The sequence below is a fragment of the Barbatula barbatula genome (genome assembly GCF_947034865.1).
Source record: "Barbatula barbatula genome assembly, chromosome: 8".
NCBI classification, from domain to species: Eukaryota; Metazoa; Chordata; class Actinopteri; order Cypriniformes; family Nemacheilidae; genus Barbatula; species Barbatula barbatula.
In genome coordinates, this window is record NC_136771.1 from 6,225,959 (window position 1) to 6,247,437 (window position 21,479).

General features: G+C 38.2%; 2 protein-coding genes across 3 annotated transcripts in view; one reads left to right on the top strand and one right to left on the bottom strand.

Annotated features, from left to right (window-relative positions):
* Positions 1–766: 766 nt before the first annotated feature.
* slkb (STE20-like kinase b) lies at positions 767–19,556 on the bottom strand. 2 transcript variants are annotated; one of them, XM_079462036.1, is made up of 20 exons: positions 19,506–19,556; positions 18,752–19,361; positions 16,949–17,113; positions 14,496–14,544; positions 13,738–13,887; positions 12,438–12,510; positions 11,532–11,726; positions 11,350–11,431; positions 10,182–10,313; positions 9,237–10,022; positions 8,992–9,122; positions 7,729–7,852; positions 6,420–6,599; positions 5,733–5,810; positions 5,271–5,400; positions 4,690–4,814; positions 4,368–4,559; positions 4,101–4,226; positions 3,628–3,741; positions 767–2,267 (listed from the first exon to the last, which is right to left on the bottom strand). In XM_079462036.1, the coding sequence occupies exons 2-20, from the start codon at positions 18,899–18,901 to the stop codon at positions 2,121–2,123; spliced, it is 3,129 nt and encodes a 1,042-aa protein (XP_079318162.1). In that variant the 5' UTR covers positions 18,902–19,361; positions 19,506–19,556; the 3' UTR covers positions 767–2,120. The 2 variants fall into 2 exon arrangements, with proteins under 2 accessions (XP_079318162.1, XP_079318163.1); XM_079462037.1 differs by lacking the exon at positions 5,733–5,810.
* Positions 19,557–21,020: 1,464 nt separating this feature from the next.
* The window catches only part of tsga10 (testis specific, 10), a gene marked incomplete at its 5' end in the record, with an annotated part of 34,852 nt that continues 34,393 nt past the window's right edge, over positions 21,021–21,479 (top strand). Inside the window, 2 exons of the mRNA XM_079463335.1 lie at positions 21,021–21,101; positions 21,236–21,391. Of these exons, the coding sequence (XP_079319461.1) occupies positions 21,021–21,101; positions 21,236–21,391 (237 nt within the window). The remainder of the gene's footprint in view (positions 21,102–21,235; positions 21,392–21,479) is intronic.

The following is a 21,479-nucleotide window of genomic DNA, read 5'->3' on the forward strand; positions in this document are numbered from 1 at the left end:
AAATACTAAATACGGAGAGGTTTCAGAAGGACAGCAGCGATAACTTCATTTAGAATCAATAAACAGGTTTACCTTCATTACTTAAGTTTCTAAAGAATAATACCTTTTTCGTTTAGTTTGAAAGTAATTGTTTCAGTAAATCATATTTCTTAGAATAGAAAGACTGAGTGTGGCTCTTTTTGGATTTTCATTTGAGAAATAATGGATGTTGTTTTCTTTGTCATACATGGTTTGTAGTTTCGCAATATGACTGTACTACGAAATTCAAACCAAAATGAGTTGAAAGATGATTTCATAAATAAAGATTTTTTTAAAAACTCTACTTCCAGAGCTGCTTTAAAGAACAGTCGGTGAATTTGTTCATCTAGTGGTGAGGTTGCGAATTGCAACCAACGGCTCACTCCCCCCTCCTATCTAAGCACTACGGTGGCTGACACAGAACTAAGATGTCGTCACGGTTTCGCTTCTTTGCTGAAGAAGATAACGTATATACAAAACGCTCTATGGAGCAGTTTGTCCGTTTAGGGCTATTGTAAAAAACAACATGGTGAATTCCATGTAAGGGGACCCGCGAAGGTAATAAAAACATAACTGTTCATTATGTAATGTTTTTTTTTCATCTCCGAAGAAATCATTATTTGTATTTTATTGCATTTCTGTCATTAGATCCTCCATCTTACACACAATGGTCACTTAAATCGATATCATTCTCTATAAATATTTACAAAGATACATGATGAAAAAGAACGAGAACTACAATATTATTCACACAAATGTTTTAATGTTCTCAATCACAGCTTTTAGATTTTTTACACAAACACAGTATTTTTCACATTGTTATGCTGCTAACTTGATCTCACATGTTGAGAGTGCTTTAAATAATGACATGGACAAAACACACATGTATGAAAATGCAAACACAGGCACGACAGGAACCTTTCATCAGAAGGTGCACAGCACTCCGAACGCCCATCCGACTCTAACCTTACAGCACAATCTATTGTGAATATGAACACTGCTTTCCACATCCATGACATGATCACTAGGACTAAAGGAGCCTATTGTTTTCATTCATTTAAGTAATCCTTTTTTCCACAGATGTACTACACCACAAATGTCATGTGGAAGTTCGGTCAACATGCAACAAGAAATCTATTACAAAATAAAACAAAATCACATGCTAAAATATACAATATGATAAAAGAACACCTGCCTCGATTCATCTAAACAGGGTTATAAGGATTAGTAATCCTCTATACAATTTTACTGAAAGTACACAAGAACATGATAATAACTCGCAGGTTATCGAGCAAGAAATAATCACGCCATTAAGTTCAAAGCGAACTTTGAACTTGTTATGAGGTTAGCTAAAAAAGCTGAGATGGTTTCATTTGGCTACATTTTCACATTGCATAGCAGTTCAGGCACGAAGAGCACTTTTCATACCACAGTGATGCCAGAGATGTTGCATACAGTGTGGCTGATATGCCAAAATACCTTGAAAAATGGCTGCTATATGATAGACAAGTAAATGCTGTAATATTTATATGACATTTCCAAAAAATCTAACCAGAATGTGCCATTTAAATTTGCTTAAATTATTAACCAAAACAAATATGTGGACTGCCACTACGAAACAGCTTAGTGTTACTTTTATAAATGTTTAATTGTCGGAATCGATGTGCGTTTTATTCTTCTGATTGATTTTAATATTAAAACCCTTGGCTTGTCCGTCTCCTTCACTGATATCAAACATCGACTCCTGTAGTGCAAGCAATTTAGCTTGGAGCTGAACAGTCATTCCATCTTAAAAAAAAACAAGTTAAAACATGCCGTTGATAACCACAAATAACGAAATTAATTTACTGGCATGACGTCATTTAGTGGAATACAAACTTAATTCAACCCACTCATCGTGTAGTGACATCAAACTGAAAATCCACTATTGAAATATTAAATTAAAATCAAACCCATATTTTGTGCTCTCTCTCACTTATCACAGAGCGACTCCACATTTAATTGTGATACTAAAAGGCAGCAGAGGTTCAATCATGTGCGCGCACATATGAAGTGCACATATGTAGTGGCGAGATGTTTCTGCAGTTGTGCGTGTTTCTTTTTTAAAACCCTGTGGAGTGGACAGTCGGTACAGGGTAGAACTTTGAGATTCGGCTCTGGCTTGAGGGGTTTAGGCACGTAGACTCGCCGCTCATTTTAAAGAAGACTTCCTGTTCCTGTATCTTACGGGCAAACTCATCCTCGAGGGCCTGCACAGAGAGATTGAGACACATTAACCGCCATAAGAAAACGTATAACATTTCATGTTATACAACAGTTCATTCTGGTCCTCAAATCTGATTGGATGAGAGATGATGCAGCAGTCCGGTACAGTTTTTGAACACGTTACAATGTCATGGCAGGCGCAGGTCCCCTTTGTCACTCTCATACTTATTTATTTATAGTTAAATGGAACAAAACTGGAAACCAATTAGATTGGCACGGAGGGGGGAGCAATCCATCTTGACCACATGATGATGTCATCACTGGTTAAGCCTCGGACAGACCCCAATGCTCAGAAACGAACAGCTGGTGTGTTCTGCACATACACCTTTGTTCACAAGTTTCATATCCCCAGTAGAGGATGATGAATACAGACTACTGCCACCTTCTGGTATGTGAGAGTTATTTCCCTTAAAAACTCAGACTTGCATGTTTTTTTCAATTTATCACTTCGTTTATATAATAAAATCAATCCAAAGTAAAATACTGAAATAAAAGACATTGTATAAAAATGTGTACTCTTTCCTGTAGAAAGTACAAAATTGATGGTGCAACGAAAATAAGTAGACCAGTAATCAGCGCCGCCGCTCCCACCATGCGAATCACGCACTGTGCGTAGGGCACCAAGTGCTGAGGGGGCACCAAAAATAGCCTGATGAAAAAAAAATTTAATCTAATATTATTTCAATGGGCTATAGAAAAATAATTAGGCAGGCATATTTTAGCCATGTATATGTAAAAAAAAACAGCCGAACAATCCCATATCACCCCAAACACACCACCACCCGCCCATGTACGGTCCGTGCGGCAGTGCCGGTTGATCGCACGTGCGCCTGACGCAGTTTGACAGACGGTAGCCTAGGCAATTTATTTGGAAATGGCCCCGAAAAGACAGCAGGAGTCAGGATCAGAGAAAAAAAAAGAAGAAGAAACTGCGAGATGATGCCTGTGCATCACTTGCAGGTAAGTCCATGTTTAATCAAATTAAATTCGGGAAATGTGCTGCTACTGATCGTAATGCGCGTCGAAATTGTGTAACAGAGGCCAGCTAGTGAAGAGCTATGCAGTGTGTAAACCTCACTACCCAACCAATATAGACGCTTTAGCCTCCTCGTTAGAGCGCTCCGACGTCGGTTCGAAGCTCGGGCGATTAACTTTAATTTCGGTGCAGCTTGCAATCTGAATTGAGATTTTATTGTTAAACATTGATAGTTTTTTGTTTTGCTATTCTGTTTACTGAAAAAAAAGTTTGCACCATTAAGGGGGGGGCATCATAATGGAATTATGCTTAGGGCACCAAAATGGCTAGCAGCGGCCCTGCCAGTGATCTTAGATTAGGGGTGGTACCTTCTTGCGCGGTCTGAGTTTCTCTCTCCAGTCCTTGAGTTCTGCACTGTGTTCCTCGTCCAGTTCCTTCAGCTTCTGAGTCTCGTGCTCGATGAGCAGATGGCATTTCTCATTCTGAAACACACACACACACGATTACATCCAGTTTTAAATGTTTGAGCCTGTACATGTTTGAGCACTAAATGCTATTTTACATACAAACTTCAACAATTGACAAATGTAATAATCCTCATCACAATTTGATGCTACAAGATTTATTTATGCTGAATTCATCTGCGTCTCCACCTTCACTGAGCTTGTCTGTATTGGCTGGTTGGTTCTTGTCACATGACCTGCAGTGCGCGAGAGACATTCTTAAGAGTTGAAATATTTTCATCTCAATGCAGAGCCGACGGGAGTGTGGCACTGCATGCGCATCACTGCCTATTTGAGCGCGTTATGAAAGTTGTGAAATGTGCTGTGCTGTACTGTACCTGTAACTGCTGGAGTTCTCTGACATTGACGTCACAATGTGTCTGTAGATCCCTCATCTGATTCTCATGTTTCTGCTGTTGATGAAGCCTCTCGTTCTTTTGCCGTTTCTCCTCTTGTGCTGCAAACTGCTCATCAACCACACACACAACAAACAAACTTACTATCCTGACTACATTAAGCACATTTCTGTGAAACAACAATTTGGTTCTAAAAGCCTAATGCTGGCAGGAACAATCACTTGGCCAATCATTCATTTCTGTCCTGACCTGTTTGACTTTCTCTCTCTCGAGGTCAGGAGTGACCGCTGTGGTGCTTATACGGAGACTCTTTTTGAACATGGCCATGCGGGTCTTGGCATCACTGCGCTGAATCTTAGGCAACCTGGTCCTCTCCTGAGTCTGTTTGTTTTTCATCTCTTCTATCAAACGCTGGTTATACCTGTGCATCTGCTCCATTTCCTGAGCACAGTAAGCATAATAACACTATTTTTATACTTTGTTGTGTAATAGTCAGAGTTTCTTCTATATTTAAAGTTTTACTTGAACATTCTGATAATTCAATAAAGTTTGGGTTGGGTTATAATCTAACCTTCTCGTGTCTTTTGAGCAGCTGGTGTCTTTGCATGAAGTACTGGTCTTTAAGCTGTTGTTTGTACAGCTGGTGTTTCTCCTGTAGGTGGCGCTCTTCAAGCTCCCACATCGCGGCCTCTCGCGCTATAGAGAATGAAGAACCAATCGAATCAAAGACAGAGACTCGTCTATATATAGATATATATAGATAAATATATTACTTGAATATCCTACGAAAACAAGTAATTGCATTCATTCTTAATAATTCTGAAGTCTCATCATATTCCAGGCTGTGAGGTAAACTAAACGCTATTTTAAAAGTGGGAGGAGCCACTCAATTTTTGCCTGTTTCAGTGAAAATCTGTTTATTTATCTTATGTTTCATTCTTAACGCCATTTCAGCACCTAAGGCTATATTCTCTAGAGAAAATAAACAAGTCTGTTGTTTCAGTGAAAATGACTTGAGTTTCTGAAACTAATTCTGTAATTAGTTTCTGGAATGCTGAGGCTACGAAAAGCAATAAATAAGCAGGTGGGTGGCAGTGATAGTGAACAACAACAACTCTTCCTATTGCGATCTGTGTGAGAACAACGTCTTACCTCTAAGTAGCTGCTGTTTGTGGTTAAGGCAGTCTCTCTCGATGGTGGCCAGCTCATGTTTGTGTTGCTGTATGATCTTCTTCAGAGCGCTGTCCAGATCCTGCTGCTGCTTCTGGAGAAACTCCTGCTCCTACAAACACACACAGCAGGATGATATCAGCCAGCTGGAAGGAAACCGGGGTTGTTCTCCTAAACCATACGGAAACCCCACATACAAACATGAACAAATCAACGCGTGCTAAGTGTGCTTGTGTGACATGGACCAAACCACAAGAACTGTGTCCCTTTTGCACTCAAGTCAAGTGTGTGATGTGCACAATCAAAGAGGTAAGACAAGAATTACAGATAAGGCCTAGTGAAACAAAACACAGCAGAAACAGAAACTTGGGAGAAAAGTGCCCAAAACCTGAAGAATCAAGTGAAAAACAGTCAGGAAGAATTATTTTTGAGTCTTGATGTTACCTCCTCGCAAACGGGTTGGATTAGATCTTCCCTAATGTGTTTCAGGATGGAATTTCTCACATGTTTGGGCGATAGCTCCTGCACTCCCCGAAAACAAATATCAGAGAGGAAACATAATAATAATAATTGGAGTATATTTAAAAAAAAAAAAGTTGTTTTCAGCAACTTTACTAACAGAATGCTCTACCAAGTTACAGAAAGACAAATACACAAAACTGTGACTTAATTTTGGCAAGAAACCTTGACTATCAATACTGCTCTAAGAAACTGAAAAGACCACTCCAAGAATTTTCAGTTGTTTTACATTAACAATTTATAGGTATATGGTTAGGTAATAAAAAAAATTATTTTATTCTGTAAACTACTGACAACATTTCTTCTAATATTCAAATAAAAAAGATAATTTGCGTTTATTTGCAGAAAACGCGAAATCAAATAAAAGGTCACGACAACAAAAATGACGCAATGTTTGCAGACCTCAAACACCGCAAAGAAAACAATTTCATTAATTTCTAAACAACACAATACCAGCGTAAATGATACTCACAATACTCCATCTTTTCAAAGCTATATAAACATTTGAACCTTTTTGCATATTTGCAAATACGTTGCTGTAGTTTGTAGTTTGACATACAAACAAAAGTGCGAAAACAAGTTTTTCTTATATATTTGTAAACAATTCTGTACCTCCTTCTTGCGATTCTTTAGCATGTTCTGGAACTTGGAGAGCTCCTTCTCCTGCTCAGCTTTGATTCGTTTGGCCTCGTCTCGGAGACGATCCGTGTGCTCCTGCTCCAGACGCTCGATTGTCTGTTTCTGCTGCCGTTCCAGATTCTCCACCTCCGTATCATACTGACGCTTCTTACTCTAGAAACACAAAAAAACACAATAATTACAGAAGAATTACAGATCTGGAGCTAACCCTACAGAACCAACTGATAAAGTAGTGAAAAGAGACTTGATTGATGACATAATCCAACGTTTAAGGGAAACAGCAGGATTAGCGATTAGAATAGAATAGACTAAAACCACTTTTGACCAGGGACAAAAATCCCTGGCGGTTTAGAACAGTGGCCTTCATTACCAGTCTGACACAGATTACATGCTCCGAAGATAAGTCCGTTATTAAGCATTCGATCACTGTTCTCAGTATTTCCGGGTTTGATGTAATTACTTGTAGGGCAAAGCAATGTATAGATCAAAAGCAAACAACCTTTGAAAATGTTAAAAAAAACTAAAATAATGTCAGCATGATCGACTGGTTTGTTGTTGGATGGATTAGTGAGGTCAATCAGTTCACCTGCATCTTTTCTTGTATTTTTTAGCTTTGATATTTTTGCAGCTGTGCTTTAATGAGCATAGCGATGCTGTGATTTAAAGGGTAAGACCTGTTCACACCAAGAATAACTATAAAGGTAACACTAAAGATACATTTTTTTCTCAATTTAAGAGAATAGCGAAGTCCTATACACAAAGATCTACAATAATAATACATAGGAACAATACTGACTTTTTACCTTTCACTAAACATCCCTGTAATTAAAGGGCTCGTGCATTTAAATTGTGAAACTGCAGTGGCGAGCGCAGGATAAACAACATTATCGTCCGATTGTGAGGATGCTAATATAATTGTTTATGGTAAAAGATTAAAATAAAATTATATTTAAAGCAACGTCCCTGCAGCAAATGAAGATACAGACAGTACATCACCTGTATTTTATAGGACACGACATTGGGTTCACGGTTACGACAGTATCACAATATTTTGAGCAAAACATAAAATAATACAAGTCAGACTTATTATTTGCTATGACACAAAACAATCGTCATAGCTGAACATTACGAAAAAGACAGACTTTCATTCTTAATATTATACTTATTGACGAAGACCTTTATTGTGTATTCTGGATGTGACTCAACAGGTGTCAACAAGGGCTGTTATCTCAAACATAATAATCTAATCGTCCCATCTGTGGAATGCAGTCATTTGTCTCACCGTGACTTCCTGTTCGAAGCGTCTGTAGATCTGCTCTCTCTGTTGCTGGAGTTTATTGCTGAGTTGCTGCTGAGCTCTCTGCTCCTCTTTCTGCAGAAGTCTGAGTTCTCTCAGCTCCTGACGTCTGCAACACAAACACACAGCGGCCGTTTTGCACTGATCTATTGTGACCCTGGGCCCTGACCTGTCATCATTAATTCGACCTCATTTCGTTCAAAACCTGTACATGACTATTTCTTCTGTGGAACACAAAAGAAGATATTTTGAGAAAAGTCAATGGGGCCAATGATGTTTGGTTAACAACATTCTTCAAAATATCTTTTGTGTTCTGCAGAAAAAAGAAAGTCATACAGGTTTTGGATGACATGATGTTGAGCAAATGATAAAAGAATACTGTGAAAAATACAAGAGGGCTTTTAAGGATAACACACAATCCAGCCTGACAGGATGTACTCCCACTGCCTGACAGGAACAGGAAGTGTTAGTACCAGTCTGTCTTCCCGTTCCCGAGATTTCAGCGCATCTGCTGTTGAAACAAGCTAGGACCACAATCACTAATAAAAAATCTAGACAGGAAACCTTTGGTCAATGTGCAGTTTTAAAACATTGCCCCTCCCTGTTTATATCGACCAGATTGTTGCAAACCCACTGAAAAGTGATAGACCGATATATTAGCAGATATTTGGAAGTTGTTTTATTATCGGCATCTTCCAATATATTTTTTTAAATGGACAATATTTTTTTCTGTTTGCCCACCATACAGCAAATAATCATTTTAATCATAAAAATGCCATTAAGACGTAAGGCATTTGACACTTGAGCACAGTAAAATGGGTCTTTTAAGGTGGATGGTGAAATTGTATTGCAAGTATCATTAACATGTTTATATTGCCATTTTATTAACATTAAGCCATGTTTAGCTGCTCACAATTAAAATGATGTCATGTGTGGACCTTTTTATGTGACAAAGTGTGTTACTAAATAGGCATTAAATACACAATAATTGTTAATTTAGTTTCACCAATTTTTTGTATGTCTTTCATTCACTCATTTAATTGCATTTGTATTATAACGGCTTCTTATCGGCCACAGTTCTTTCTAAATATCTGTATTGACATCGGCCATTAAAACACCCATATCGGTTGACCACTACCACTGACTATCAAATACCTGGCTGCCTTTACAACAAACAAAAAACAATAGAATAGATAAATCCAGACTTGAAGTCTGCAGCCAATATGAGACAAACAGCTTATGGCTCACCTGAGGAACCTCATCTCCTCGCTTTTAGTGTCATTGTCTGTGATGATCTTAGATGTTGTCACGCTGACCTCCACACCGTCCACCATGAACTTACGAGTCTTCTTCAGAGTCTTTTTCTGCCTCTTATTATCCTTAAACACATTTAAGCATTATTTATTACACAAGGCAAGTCTGCTAATAACAACTAAAAGAATGATTGATCGATTGCGAAATCATTGCCATAGTCTTCAGAAAATGTTTCTCACCTGTTGAGAGGTGGATCCAGATGCCTTGGCTTTGCTCATAAAGCTGGATATGGATAAGTTCAAGTCTATGCTGCTACTATCAGCTGTAGAACTAATTCCTGAATCGGAGTCCTCCTTTTTCACGTACCTTCGCCTGACTGGAGTTTCTTGATCCACCAGCGACGCAGGTTTCTCCTTTTCCTCTACCTTCTCTTCTTCTTTCATAAGAGAGGTCACGGCAGGCACATCAGCTACAGCCTTGATGACCACGTCTGGTTTAGTGGTCTCCTCCGTGGGTTTCTCCAAACTGGTAACGTCTGCTGTAGGCACTTCTTCCTTTCGGAGTTCACCATTGTCCATTGGCTTTTTGTGTTCAACTGCTTCAGCTTCTTTTTGATCTTCCCGCAAATCTGTCGGCTCCACTTTCACCTCCTCCTCCTGCTTGTCTCGATTAGGTTTGGCTGGTGTTTCCTCCGCTTGGACTACCGTGTCCGCTGGAGTATCTGAAGGAACAATCTCCGGTTCATCAGTTTTAGGTTCTTCCGATTCCTTTGGAGATACTTCTACAGTTTGTCCATCATCTTCAGGGGCGGTTGCATCGTGGATGTGGTTCTCCTCCACTTTCACAGTTTCCTTTTCTTCCCTTGTTTTTCCGGTTATAACACTGTCAACCGGTGATTTAGGAGTAGCTATTTCCTCTATCTTTTCAGGAACAGACTCCAAGATGGACGGCGATTGTGGAAGCTTTTCATCCTCAGAGCTTCCGACGCTAGCGTCAGATGGCGCACGCTTGTGTCCAGGAAGGTGCTGATGGAAAAAACATTACATATTAGCAAGTGTAAAAAACTAAAAAACACATAATACCGTAAAACAAAATGATATGAATAACTTCATGCTTCCCGTTTTAATAAAACAACTTCTATACAATACGTAGTACCTGTAGAATGGTTAATATAATTTTTTTACCTGGTTTCCTTCATGGTCTTCCTCCTCCCCTTCCTCCTTTACCTCCTCTATCTCCTCAGTGACTTCCGCTTTGGCCTCGGCGATGAGCTCCCTCAGTGGCCTGTTGTCAGTCACTCTACTCACAAATGGGTGCTATACAGATGAGGGCATAAGATGTTTTATTTTTTATATTGAATTACACATGCATACACCAATACACATAAAACACAAATGACAGTAAATGCAAAGGTTTTGAAACATGCAATGATAAAATGAGAAATTACTGCCATATTTTAAATTAAAGTTCAGATGTTCTTGTTTTGGTATCAACCTTGCTTAATACGCTTAACATGTATATTGTGTTTTGCTACATAATACATTTATTCATCCAATGGAGTCATTCAGATTACCATGATTTCCCTTAAAGCTGCTTTGAAACAATATGCAATGTTAAAATTTAAATTTAAAAAAACTAAATATGCGAAATGAAAATAAAGTAAAAAAATACAGGATAAATGACATTAATACAACTTTGGTGTTTTTCAATAAACTCAGCTAGTATAGGTACATAAACCAGGCCAGAGAATGTCTAAATCAAACATATTTTGTCCAGAAATACTGTAATATACCTCAGCTGTCAATTTTATTTACCGATTTAACTCTCTAAAAACAATTTAAAATTTCACCAGACATATTAGCCGGACAAATTCATATTTTAAAAAAGAACCAGTGATGTATGAGGTAAACAACAAGAGAAGCACACGACCAACGTCCCTGTCATATCTCAAATTCTTACCTTGAGCTTTGACACCTGCTGCAGACAGTCAAAAGCTGGTCTGAGGATATGCAGTTTCTTTGATATTATCAGTTTAATTGGTGGAAAATTTGTTTTCTGTAGTTTCAACCCCATTCAGACTCATTCAAAGTGGAATCTCTCCTAGAGCATGTAAACATATGTGTGTGTGAAATTAGTGCTAGGCTGAGCTACTTAAAGCCTCGGCTAGAAAATCTCCTTTGCTGACGTCGGACCTGGAGCGGAAAGTGCATGACGCTGACAAACAGCTGTCAATTGAATCGGCCACCTGGAGCAGCAGCTGTTCGCACAGCAGTGCGTAACAAAAACAAAAAGGCCCTTTAAGAGCGATGGGTCCCGGAGTCTCGGTTTGGAATAAAGAACGCCTCAGTTCACCTGCAGAAGCTGCGCGGTGCTCCACCTGTTGTCTACGTTCTTATCCAGCGAGTGCTTCAGGAAGTCGTTGAACTCGGCCGACCTGCGGAAAAACAGACAGATTGTTAAGTACTTGAAAGTTTAACAGGTCTCAAAAAGTTAATAATATATAAAACTTCTATTAAAATCTCTTCATCCTGTACCATTTTGAAGGCTGTTGTAAAGTAGGCGGATCAGCTTTGGCGATCTTTAGCAGCACTCTCATCGGGTTCATCTCGTGGTTGGGCGGTTCGATCTGGGCCAACTCGATTAGAGTGACCCCCAGAGACCAAATATCAGCCTTATAGTCATACGGCCTGTCCTTAGATGTCTCGCACATCACCACCTCTGGCGCCATCCTGAGAAAGAGAAGAGAAATATCAATAAGCAATGTCCATGTGTGTGAGAACTGATGGATTTATTTAATCGAGATCAGGGGTCTCCAACTACTTTTCTTTGAGCGCCAGATTCCAAAAGTATAAATAGGATGCAGGCAACTTTTTTTACCATATCATCATTCCTTATTTTGTATTTCTGTTTTTTATTGTATTTTGTTCCTTTTATACTGTTTATCTTGCTGTTACACGTCATATAATGGTCATATTTATCAAGGTATTTGGTTAAAATAATGAAAGTAAAATTAATAAAAGTAAAAACGCTAATATAGTCAGCACAAAATGAATCCCTGCACCTTGACGTTAAACTGGTGTCTTATAAAGCGATGCCAGTTGAACGTCAAAATATATTTTTCATTCATAATGAATGCGGTAATAAAAACTATTATAATGTTGCAAATAACATCAAGTTTCATGTACAGACCGATCAGATCGCTTTACAAGACGTGTCAATCATTATGAGCCGCGTGAATACTTTCATATTGAATGTAGAAGCGTTTTGGACTTTTGGTATAAATTTGCCGTCTCAGGACGTGCATTTCTTAAAGCACACAAGCATCTCTCTGCTTATTTGAAATGTTAAGGCGGTGATTGAATTGAGATGATTGGTGGGCCGCATTTGGCCCGTGGGCCGCTAGTTGACCAGCCCTGATCTAGATATTTTACTCTGCTTACCAGTAAGGGGTCCCAATGAAGGAGTCTCTTCGCTGGAGTGTCTTTGTGTTCTTGGCCGAAACGCCAAAGTCCGCTAACAGAAAGGTAATTAGAATTCAAGACACTGGTAATAGTACATTCTCTGAGAGCTATATTTCAGCTATATTTTGACTGAGAATATCACACCATAACATTTACATTTCTCATATGTGCTGTTCCGACACAAAAACTGTTATAAGATACCAGGTTTTTGACAGATTCAAATGCAACTTTGAAGGCCATCCCATAATGCATTGCATGTGTTAATTGGACAAATATATTTACCAGTGGATGGCAGTGGAACGCTTAAAGAAATAATAATTAAATTAAATATTTAAAGGAAGTAAATATTTGTATTAAGAAGAACTAGTTGTGCATCTAAAGAACATTTCTAGAACGCTATTAGTTGCAGCTCACTAGATTGTAAAACGGAGCAAAAGTGTGCTTGTAACACAGATACAGTACCACATCGTACATGTTGTACAATGATTATCAGAGCGACCTTCACACAGGGGCACTTTACAGATGAATTTACATTTGGTCAATGATGTAATGAATGTTCAAGCTGTGCTTTACTGATATGTAAATGACTGTCCCTCTGTATCTTTCGGTCTCAGCACTTTGTTATTGTGTGCCTACGGCTATTTCCACCTTCATCCAGATTCATCTGTATTTGAAATGCACACTGTTGTTTTCAAAGATTTTCTAGGGCCTGCATGATTCAATGATGTGTATAGCAGACACAACTACAATGGTACAACGTGACACATAAGGAATTTGTAACAATTGATATCACCTGCTGTACATACAGTTAACAAGCTAAAAAAAGTGTACATACAGCCTCTGAAACATTAAGAGACCATTCCAAATTCCAAAACAGGTTGTCTGAATTTATGATTTCTAGTTCTGTGTAAGGTAAAATGATCATGTTTAATTCTGTGAACTACAAACAATATTTCTCCCAAATTTCATATAAATATTTTGTTTTTATTTGCAGAAAATGAAAACTGGAGAAACAGGTCAAAATAAAAATAAAAGATGCTCTGTATTTTTTCAGACCTCAAATACTGCAAAGAAAACAAGTTCATATTCACTTTTCAGCAATACAACAGTTATACTTGCACATGTATTTAGAAAAAGTAAAAAATTCTCATGTGATAACCTCGAATTTATCACAGTTTTATGATTCATTCTCTGCTGTTGTTCAAATTAAAACTCTTTGTAAAAATCACTTTTTAGTACGTGGGGTAAAATCGTGCTATTAAGGCAAACACAGACTCACCCAGTTTGACGTCTCCATCCAGTGTTATCAGTATGTTTCCCGCCTTCAGGTCTCTGTGGATGACCTTGTTGTCATGGAGATACACCAGAGCTTCCAGCACCTGTTTACACACCACCCTAATCTGTGGCTCTGTTAGAGGCCTTTCAAGCTCTACACACACAAACATACAAAAAATTTAAATTGTGTACCAATGTCAAATTTGATACAATAATTCATTACAACTGATTTGTGTATTATGACATTTATAACATTAAAATGTTTTAAACTGCTGATGTTAAAATCCAGATTTAATTCAACTTTTGGATTATGAGGTAACTGTAAAAGTTGAAAGGACAGGTCACCCAAAAATAATTTACTGACCCGTATGCCAACTTCAAACCCGTATGACTTGATTTCTTCTGCAGAACACAAAATAACATATTTGGAAGATTGACCCCATTGACCTTCAAGTCAATACATTTCTCAAAATATATTCCAAGTCATATAGGTCGTTTTTATTTTTGGGTGAACCATCCCTTTAAAAATAAGAACCCCGCTAGAAACCTTCTGATGCTCTTGGCTTGTGCCTTACACCCGAAGTGAGTAACTTCTATTGCCATAAGCATTCACAAACAGTTTTCCTAGAATACTCACAGAATTTTATCTTAACCTTTAGTTCTTCTCATCCCATTTGAAAAATGAAGCTAGTATTTTCGAGAAACGAAAAAATTATCTATGTAATTTCCAGTATTGGATATCGAATGCTTGTGTGCACTCACCGAGCATGACCGCATCTACAGCTCCACCGCCGCAAAACTCGATCAAGATCTGCAGACAGATACATGCATCACATTCACAGGTTGACAAAACACCACATGTGTAACAACAGCCACCATGTTCCAATGTGCAAGACTTTTGGTAACTTTCAAATAATTTTCCAAATCCAGCTCAGAACAATGGCAACATTATGAGATTGTAGAAAAATAAAAGTTCTACTTATCCTTTTGTCCTAACATTAAACCCCTATACATGCCAGATTATCTTAATTCATTCACAAAACAACGGGGTATTTAACATACTTGTTCATTTTTATATGCATAATATAAGCATTAATGCTCACAATAAAAGCTTACGTCCTAGAAAGGTCTTTCAGAAGTCCACAAATACGCCACAATGTTTTATGCCAGAAATTGGTCCCATCTGATCAAAACCCTTGGTTGCCAGCCCATGACTGGTCAGTGAAAGGTGCTCTGCAGATTTGTGATTGTCAATCGAGTTACATTGCAGGTCTGTTCTTGGTCAACAAAGCTGCAATGCAGAGTTGCAATGACTCAAAAAAGCTGCATGGCATGACTGTGTTTTTTGGCCATTCACGGTGGATTGCAGAGCTCGGACTGCTCATTGTAGTTAAACTTTAGAGCTGTGATTGGTCAAAAAAGCTCCTAAGCCTCGAAGGCTTTCATGTCTCAATATGGAGAATGACATAAGAGGATCGAGCAGTAAAGGCCTGCATGAGCACATGAGGAGGGATGAAGGGTTTCCACACATTAGCACAATGCCAGAATCACGTCCTTTCTGTCGTAACAGGCTTAAGAGTTTCCGTGAAGCCCAGTTGGACAGTGGAGTGCCAGAGCTGAGGCTGGTCATCTGGAGAGGGTGGGCAGGATTTGCTAGAGGTGCTTACACAAGAAGCTTCAATAGTCAACAAGCTAAACATAACAAGAAAAACAATGTGCAGATGATGTAACATCTTAAAGAAATTGCAGTTGTCGAATCCTTGTAATAATCATAGGATCTGACATGGTAACTGAAAGGTTTTAAGTTCAAACCCCCCTAAATCTGACCCAGAAGAAACACTCAACATCATGCCCATACCTGACCTTTTAGGAAGTGTACTATAAACCAATCTGGAAGTCTCAGCTAAATAACAGATTAAACAACAAACAAGCTGGCTTCACTTTAAAAGGCATATATCTAGTGCACCATATAAATGGCAATAAAGACCAAACTGTATTGTGTAAATTCAGATGCATTGTTCAGAACAGTCGATGCCATTCATGCCACGAGTTGCTGGGCTGTGGGCGAGATGTTGGTTTAGACTGGCGACTGTGACAACACAATTACCCACACAGAGAACTACAATGTCCATTTACAAACAAGAGGAGACTTCCTTTCCTACTGTTAACATTTCTTAATAAATGCTATGCACTTATAATGAACACAAAACGCCAACCAAAACGATAACGTATTTGACAGTTCCATGGATAACCGTGCTTAATCACATCCAGAACAAAAGTTACTGTTTATAACAATATATGTCGGTGCAGTATTCATATTAATTTTGTATTTATAAACATACATGTATATCTTTGAGAATATACCTTAAATTATTTACACCAACATTTATTTTGGATGTGATTAATCGTGGAACAGCCCTAGATGCTACATATGTAAACTGTAAAGAAAGAAAAGAAAACATATAAAAGATTCATTCATTCATTTATCGGATTTAGAGGAAGCTACCTCATATTGATTACTGAATAGCATTATTAGTTCCAATCCTTTATCCTGATCTGTTCTAGCAATAAATGTCTCATGATCATAATCCACTTGTAACATTCCTTCCAACACACATAAAATAAAACCCCTTCGGCGACTCCACAAGGAAATGGCCAATGGCAATATAAGTGCACTTCCTGGTGTACAGGTCAGAAAAAAATCTCTTCACCTCCACAAGCACACACTGTTCAGTAAACAATGAGGTACATGAGAAAAACAGGCAGTATTACGTTACCTCAGGTATTCGTGACCCGAGCTCACCATGAGAAAACACATCATCTTAGGCTCAAGAGAGAACCCTTTAGCTGGGCTTTCTGATTTAATTTAATGTCCGAAAATCCAAGTCTCTTTTTGTCATATCTCAGAATTTCCTGTATTTGAACCTCACAGCAGAACGAAATGTAAATTTCTCCTAACAAACCAGTTTCAAATGCAAATAAAGCAAGCTATACGACAAACATACTCAAGCTCCTTCAACCTTTTTTAAAACTTCCCCAGTACAGGAAGGAAGGGCTTGGAGACAAAAAGTCAAACAGTGCTTGACTTTTGATGCTTTTCCATTGTCATTTTGCCGATACTATTGTATAGTCAACATGTAATTCATTAGGAGACAAATTAAGAAGATTAATTTGCTCAAATAGTCCATAGTGCACAAATGCAAATGCACACTCACCCAAAGTTTGCTTTCGAAATAAAAAGCATCAAGTAGTTTTACGATATTGTGATGATCGCATGATGCCAGGATGTCAATCTCCACCATGTAGTCCTCGAGTTCATCTTCAGTTTTGGTGTCGATCACCTTCGCAGCAGCAAAAATGCCAGTTTGCTTGTTCTGAGCCTAAAAACAAGGACATTTTAATCAGAAACTATTAAGCCCTCTATATAATATATCAGATAACATATCAGTACATTAATATGTGTTCATGGTGTGTGAACACCAGAGCGCTATTTAGCAGTTACACTTTTGGCATACACATTGGTTAACATCACGGTAGTGATAAGAATGAAAACTTTGACCTTAACACAGTGTTATCTTTATTATAAAAGATAAGAGCTTTATTTATTTGGCAAACTAAATACACATACTCAAACATGTAATGTTTACATCCATCCTTTATTTTTACAAAGTAAAAATGTAATATCTGGTTTAATGAATTTGGGAGAGACTTATTGGAAAATATGTTTATGGCTTCATTGATTTTATTTTAATTATATGGAATTGTGTATTAAGCGAGGCCCCTCCCCTTTAGTGTCATTCATTGAAATCTACAAATCACACAGAACTATTCACTCAGTATCAGTTTTTTGTATATGTGGGTGGCATCTTATGTCATTTAATGTAGTGCACTAGTGAAATATTAACCAGGTCAAAGTCTGTTGGTTTATTACAGGAAAATATGCAATAATAAAACATAAAATCCTTAAACTGTATTTTGTCACAGAGAGTAATTTGGTTGTTTTCAATTTGTCATAGAAAGAGGTCCGGCAGCATGATAATATGGCCAAAGCAAATCTATCTCAATTTAAACGAAGAAAATGGGTGTGAATGAAATGAAATCAAAACAGTCTTGTCTTATCTTATCTGTCTCTCTAATTGAGAAGAATAAAATGGCGTTTATACGTCGTCTCATTTTCTACATAAAGGCACTTAAATGTTACTGAATAAATGCAAACCTTTAATGCAGTACAAGCAGCTTTGGATAAAGGTGTCTGCCAAATGTTATAGTAAACGTAAATGTTTAAGTTGTATCATGGTCTTAGAACAAGCATATACCTTGAAAATATTTTTTCAACACATTTTTGATATAAATCCATTTCTTGAAATTGGTTTCAAATTAATGTTTATCGATTTGTGACACAGGGACCTGATATCTAGTATTTTTTTTAATATTGGCATGTAGACTATTTGCTGTGTGACTATACGACACATATAATGTCATGATGAATATGAATATTTTACAAATATAACAGTCCCAAAACAACTGTATAGACTACTCTCTTTTCAGTTAGTAGTGCTTATGCTTATGTTAGTAGTTCCTAAATGTTGTTATTTTAAATAATTTATTTTCTCTACACCGTTTTTCTTTACTGCTCCACTGCGTTTTCTGTAAAGCTGCTTTGCAACAATGCAAAATTGTGAAAATTTAGTTTGCACTGCAATTGGGGTTTCAGCCCATAGAATATATCCAACTTACAAACAAACTCTTGTAACAAAACAGACATTCAGGAAGCCAGCAGAAAACAATGAAGCAGACTGGACACTTGCTACAAGGTGAGGTCATATGAATGACAACCAGTGGTTTGGGGCTGATGACGTAATCAGACTGGTGACGTTTAAACCTACTAAGACTCCTGTAACTTTGTACATCTTGTCAAATATATTAAATGGATTTAATAACCACTAGGATCTGCCAATAACCGTTCAATAACATAAGCACTTAATCAGAGATGTAATACTTTCAAGACTTTCTTTTACCTTGTACACCTTCCCAAAGGCTCCATCCCCTAGCTCCCCCACGAGCTCCCATATTTCCTCCGGGTTCGTGTCTCTGTGCACGTGATCATACTGTTTTTTCTTCCTGTCTGCGCCCAGCTTAAAGATTTTTCGAAAATTAAAGAAAGACATAGCCACGCGTCTTTCTCTTTCTGCGCGTTTGACAAAGGACGATTTCCTTCGTATGGTGTTTGAACAGCAATCGTTATTGCATTCTGGTTACAATTTAAGACTAAGTCTCTTGTCAGCTTAAAATATTGTTCACATGCAATGTTAGTCTTTGCATGTTAAAACAAAAGAACTCGATATGTTAACACTAGTCGTATTTCGAGTATGCCCATAAAATAACTGAGAAACGCACCTTCGTGATTTTAGTAACGTTAGTCAAATATATGACGTCCTGGGTATCACGTATTAACAATAAAAGTCTGTCATAAAAATAAGTGCGAAGGCGATCTTTAACTTTGGTTGACTAAATCCGTCGTCTGGCTTTTTCGGAGTCATGAGGTTGTTGTTGTTGTTGTTCCTCGGAGTTTGATGGACCTGATCCGTGAAAACATCCAGTTTCTTTATATTCCTCTGGAAATGACTTCTAACAGAGCGCGAAAGAAAATGTATGTATCTGTTACTATATTCGTATCGCACATGCACCCGTCCTTGAATTAAAGAAAACAGACAACGCTACAAATGCATGAAGGCAAACAATAGTTTTTGTTCAGGGGAGCTGTGCGCCTACCGTGCGTGCTCTGCGCGTCTAATCTAGCGGATTTGGTGCATCGCGCTGTGCGCGTTCGGGAGGAGGTGCGGATTCTTCATTGAGGGTCAACTCCGCCCTCATGCGCTTTAGGGCCGCCTGCCGTCGTGGATGCCCATAAACCGTATTTAAATTACTATGTCAACAAAACCATTCGACTGGTCATACGATTTCAGATCAAAAGGTTTGAGAGGTCAAGAGGATTTATTTCAAGTTACCCTCAACTTTAGTGTAAGCGGTAGTGTGAATCATGTTAATTGTGAATAAGAAGCAAACATATGAAATGAAACCAAGTTTGTTATTTTCAGGATTTTTGCTTTTATCTTTTTTCGTTACTTCAGCTAATGAATGGAAGCGTGTAATGTAAAGCGTATGCGCACGCTCCCTGCTTGTAGTCAGGGCAACGGACGCAAACGGTGCAAGAACGATTACTGTGATTGGTTATTGCCTCTCACGTTGTCATGAGTTGTAGTTTAATGCGGGGTCGTGATTGGCCAGTGCGAATGCTTTAACTATCCTTCAGGTTAAAGAGCATTAAAGCGTTGAGATTGAATTTACGCTTGTTTTCATTTGCCAGAGCTACAACGTGAGGTAATGCATACTAACCTGTACATATGTACATAGACAACACATATTTCATGCAAGTTGCAATCAGATTTTTTGTCGTGCAGGCGTATGTAACGTTATTTCAATGTAACGGATAACATTTGGGCTGTTAATGATTTGATGTGCCGTTTGCTTTTAGAATGCGTGTGTAAGTTACAGTTATTTGTCAGTTTTGCAAAATAATGCCAGTCGTTGAAATCATTTGAACGAATACAATCTTATGTACTACTAGACAGTTTTCAGTACTTTTTCTCTCATTTATCACCGACGGACTCGGTAGTATCCAGTTACCATGGCAACCTCAGCGTTTTCTAGAGTCGGTGAATATAAACTAACAAAATACTTTATGTAATTTTTCGTGCTTTAATATATGTAATCTGATAATAACAACAAGTGATGCTTTATTAGAATTTGTAGCATGGAATAAATCTGACATGTTTTTACGTTTGTTTATATTGTTTGTGTTAATATGTAAATGTGAGACATGTGGAAACAGATGCCCGGTAAATAGAAAAAAAAAACCTATGTGATAGTCATTTTCATTATTGTGGATCGTAGTGACTAATGTTAACCAAGAGAGGGCGACACTGAATCAGAAGCTTTTCTGTATCAAACGGGTCAAAATGACCCTGCGGTGAGCTATAAGGTGAAAGACTTGCTCTTTTCCTTTTCAAGCTGTGCGGTCTGTGACTCGACTCTCCGAGGAAGGAAATGACTCGGTAGACATCCAGCTGAACTTTAGGGCAGGGCAGAACCAAGACACACACACACGAGCAACAGAAAGAACAGAGGCAACTCCGAAACTGGTGCTACAACTGCCCGGACCTCTTTGTCCACCCTCTGCAGGAGGAAAAATACCACTTCAAGAAGGAGGCTGAGGAACTCCGAAGGATGCTGAGAGCTCGTCGCTCTACTAGCCCTGTCAAAGGCACTTCCACAAAACGGAGTCCCACCAGACAGTCTCCTGTTAAAGTACTGAAATCACATTAGACAATATGTATTAGAGAAATAAATGTTTTTCTTGATAATAATGCTGTTGTCATTCACTTTCAAAATAAAACAATAAGTGTGATGTTTTGCTGCATAACCTTTCTCTCGCTTTAAAGGGTGGCACCTACGATTCAGAGCTGATGAGGGTATTACGAGAAAGAGATGAGTTGCAAAACATGTTGGATAAGTACGAGCGTCACATGTCAGAGGTCCAGGCTAACATTAAAGTGCTCACAGCTGAGCGAGACAAGACCAGAATGCACTATCAACAGGTAAAATTGGTGCATGATAGAACTGTTCATTTTGTTTTTGGTGAAGTGGTTGTTTGGTTAAAACCCCACTAGGAGCAATCAATTAATA